The sequence below is a fragment of the Panicum virgatum genome, chromosome 4N, assembly GCF_016808335.1.
Source record: "Panicum virgatum strain AP13 chromosome 4N, P.virgatum_v5, whole genome shotgun sequence".
In the NCBI taxonomy this organism is placed as follows: domain Eukaryota; kingdom Viridiplantae; phylum Streptophyta; class Magnoliopsida; order Poales; family Poaceae; genus Panicum; species Panicum virgatum.
The window spans coordinates 28,411,958-28,415,577 of NC_053148.1; the positions used below are offsets into that span (position 1 = coordinate 28,411,958).

A 3,620-nucleotide genomic window follows, 5' to 3' on the forward strand; every position below is an offset into this window, starting at 1 on the left:
TTGTTAAAACCCACAATTTCCCTATATTCAACCCCGGCAACGACTCTAACCCATCCAAATTTTCCTTTAGCCATCTCATAGAATTTGTCCCATTCCACAGCTCACACTCCTATGCATGCATATGCACTATGCTCCCAATAAAAAGGCCAATAATTTAAATCCTTATTAATTAATAAAACATCATGCTAATCCACCATTACCAGCTTGTCACATCCAACCAAGTGCACACCCACATCATAAATTGTTTTTCTGAAAATAAGCACCATAGCTGCATTGTTATTACCCCTCTGGCCCGGGCCTCCCCACATGCTCCTTCACTCCGCCACAATCCACAATGGCCGCCTCCACCACCACCACCACTACGGTCACGGAACCGGACAATGCTGAACCGTCCCCGTCGTCTCCACCGCTCAAGAAGGTCGCCTACGAGCTCGCCGCCAGGAACATCTACTACGCCAAGCCGGCGCCCGCGCCGAGGTCGCTCGCCCGGCTCGTCGCCAGGCCGTGCGGCGCGGCTCCGGCGCCGCCGGACTACATCCTCCGCGACGTGTCGCTCACGGTGAAGGCCGGCGAGATCCTGGCCGTCGTGGGGCCCAGCGGCGCCGGCAAGTCCACGCTGCTCGACATCCTCGCCGCGCGCACCGCGCCGACGCACGGGAGGCTGCTGCTCAACTCCGCGCCGCTCCGGCCGTCGTCCTTCCGCCGGCTCTCGGCGCACGTGCCGCAGGCGGACGTCGCGCTCACGCTGCTCACCGTCTCCGAGACCTTCGCCTTCGCCGCGTCGCTGCTGCACCCGGAGTCGGCGCCCGCGGCGTCGGCCGCGGTCGCCGAGCTCCTCGCGGACCTCCGGCTGGCGCACGTCGCGCACACGCGGGTCTCCCCCGCGCGCTTGTCCGGCGGGGAGCGGCGGCGCGTGTCCATCGGGCTCGCCCTCCTGCGCAACCCCGGCGTGCTCCTCCTCGACGAGCCGACCTCCGGCCTCGACTCCTCCTCGGCGCACGTGGTCGTCAGCAGCCTCCGCGCCGTCGCGGCCGCCCGGGGCACGACGGTGGTGCTCACCATCCACCAGCCGAGCGCGCGCCTCCTCTCCGCGGTGGATTCGCTCCTCCTCCTCTCGCGCGGCACCGTCCTGCACCACGGCTCCCTCGCCTCCCTCGACGCCGCCCTCCTCTCCCATGGCCTCGTCGTCCCGGCGCAGCTCAACCCTCTTGAGTTCGCCCTGGAGGTCCTCGACCAGATCCCTCATCCCTCCCCCTCCACCCCTGAGCCCAAGTCGACCCATGAACTCACTTCGCCGTCGGACCACCGCAAGGCGGCCGCGGCGACGTCGTCGACTGCCTCGCCGTCGTCGAGGCTGCACGAGCTGGTGGTGCTGTACAAGAGGGCGTGGAAGGTGGTGTTCCGCAGCAAACAGCTGCTGCTGACCAACTTCCTGGAAGCGGTCCTCGTGGGCACGCTGCTGGGGACCATCTACATCCACGCCGGCTACGGCGAGGCCGGCGCGCACAAGCGGCTGGGCCTGTTCGCCTTCACGCTGACCTTCCTGCTGACCTCGACGACGGAGACGCTGCCGACGTTCGTGTCGGAGCGGCCGATCGTGCTCGTGGAGACGGCGGCGGGGCTGTACCGGCTGTCGTCGCACGCGGCGGCGGCGACGCTGGTGTTCCTCCCGTACCTCCTGGCGGTGGCGCTGCTCTACTCCTCGTGCGTCTACTTCCTGGTGGGGCTGTGCGCGTCGGCGGGCGCGTTCGCGGCGTTCGTGCTGGTGGTGTGGGCGGTGGTGCTGACGGCCAACTCGTTCGTGCTGTTCGTGAGCTCGTTCGCGCCGGACTACATCGCGGGGATGTCGCTGGTGTCGGTGTCCCTGGCGGGGTTCTTCCTCTTCTCTGGCTACTTCCTGCCGCGCGGGAGCATGCCGCCCTACTGGGTGTTCATGCACTACGCGTCGCCGTACAAGTACGCGCTGGACGCGCTGCTGGCGAACGAGTACTCGTGCGCGGCGGACCGGTGCTTCGGCGTCGGGGGCGGCGGCGGCGAGTGCTCGGAGACGGGGCGCGACGTGCTGGCGGAGAAGGGGCTCACGGCGGAGGAGCGGTGGACCGGCGTGCAGGTGCTGTTCGGCTTCTTCCTCCTCTACCGGGTGCTCTACTGGGTGGTGCTCAGCCGGCGAGCGGCCAGGGCTAAGAGATGATGTGATGATGAGGAGGATTGGGACATGGCCGGCTGCCCGGCGAGCTCGGCAGATCTTGGGAGGAAGCGCACGTCTGTACGTGCGTGTGAACGGGTGCATGCAAACAAGCAGCCTAGCTAGCAGGTACGTCGAATTGGCTGTCAACTTGGGAGAGAGAAATTAAAGGGGGGGGGGGGGGTGAGGGAAGAAGAGGTGATTATTAACCGGTAATTACGCTGTCATATACTGATGTAAATTGTGAAGATACGACTCCTTTATAAGTCATAAGTTTGTGTGTGAATTGTGATATGATGGAGTTGGATGGGTGAATAATAACGCGTCTATAACTTAAGAAAAGATAAGTTTTGTCTCGATGTTAATTGACTCGGGTCTATATAAATTAGAAATTTATATGTCTATACTGCATTATATTTATATCTGATCTGTGTGATATGGTTGCGGGGACTTGTTTTTTTTTGGGAAAAGGGAAGCTTTATTGATCTTAGACAATTACATCAAGATGATACAATTATATAAGATCTATCCCGGTCTCTGCATAACTAAGATGCACACAGCCTATGAAAAAGAAACAAAAAAACACCATGACCTAAAGATCATGGCGCTGCAAACTATCACAAGCGACTTCACCTTCATCCGCTTCGCAAACCAAAGCAACTCTTGGACTATGAAGTAGGCTCCCGAGACAACGCCTCCAACGAGAAAACGACACGCGCACGTGCCGACATTGCAGTGACCCAACCAATTAAGGCCAGATCAAAAGTTTTCACCTGAGGGAGTAATTCATCTTAATCCAAACAATGCATTTAACAAGGTCACTGCCAGGTTCAACCAATTAAGGTCAGACCTATGAATTTCTTCCCGGAACTGGTGAATTAGTACCAAGTACCACCACAACAAAGTCACACCGTGTTGCTTCTCCCTTCTTACCAGGCCAATACTTCCATATAGACTAGACTTGACCCACTTCGAACGGCCACGAACTCCAAGTCCGGCAGACCATCTGAACTCGTAACTTGAGATACCATGCTGCAAAGTAGCCATTGGGTACCCGTGCATAATCCACCGGAATAAAGTGCAGATGAAATTCGTCTTCGAGTAAGAGAATCCGCGAATGAAGCCAAGGTGACTCATGTCTCTTGGTCTATATGAAAAAAAGGCGAAATTGAAGATGTCATCACCAGAAATAGTTCACTGCTAGAAAAATGCCTATTAGTACCGGTCGGGAACCCCTGTTTAGTACCGGGCTCCCGACCGGTACTGGTTGGCCGGTACTAAATGGGACATCATTTAGTACCGGTCAAAATGCCCGGTACTAAATGGTCTATTTAGTACCGGTCGGTAACACGGTCCGGTACTAAATGGTTTTGAGCCCAAAAATAAAGAAAAAAAATTGACAATCCCTCGAGAGATGCGCGTAAATGCGCATGCG

At 57.9% G+C, this 3,620-nt stretch overlaps 1 protein-coding gene across 1 annotated transcript; it reads left to right on the plus strand.

The window, feature by feature from the left end:
* Positions 1 to 261: 261 nt before the first annotated feature.
* LOC120670865 (ABC transporter G family member 4-like) lies at positions 262 to 2,587 on the plus strand. The gene has a single exon (XM_039951042.1). It carries the CDS (start codon positions 335 to 337, stop codon positions 2,189 to 2,191), a length of 1,857 nt encoding a protein of 618 aa, XP_039806976.1. The 5' UTR covers positions 262 to 334; the 3' UTR covers positions 2,192 to 2,587.
* Positions 2,588 to 3,620: the final 1,033 nt, after the last annotated feature.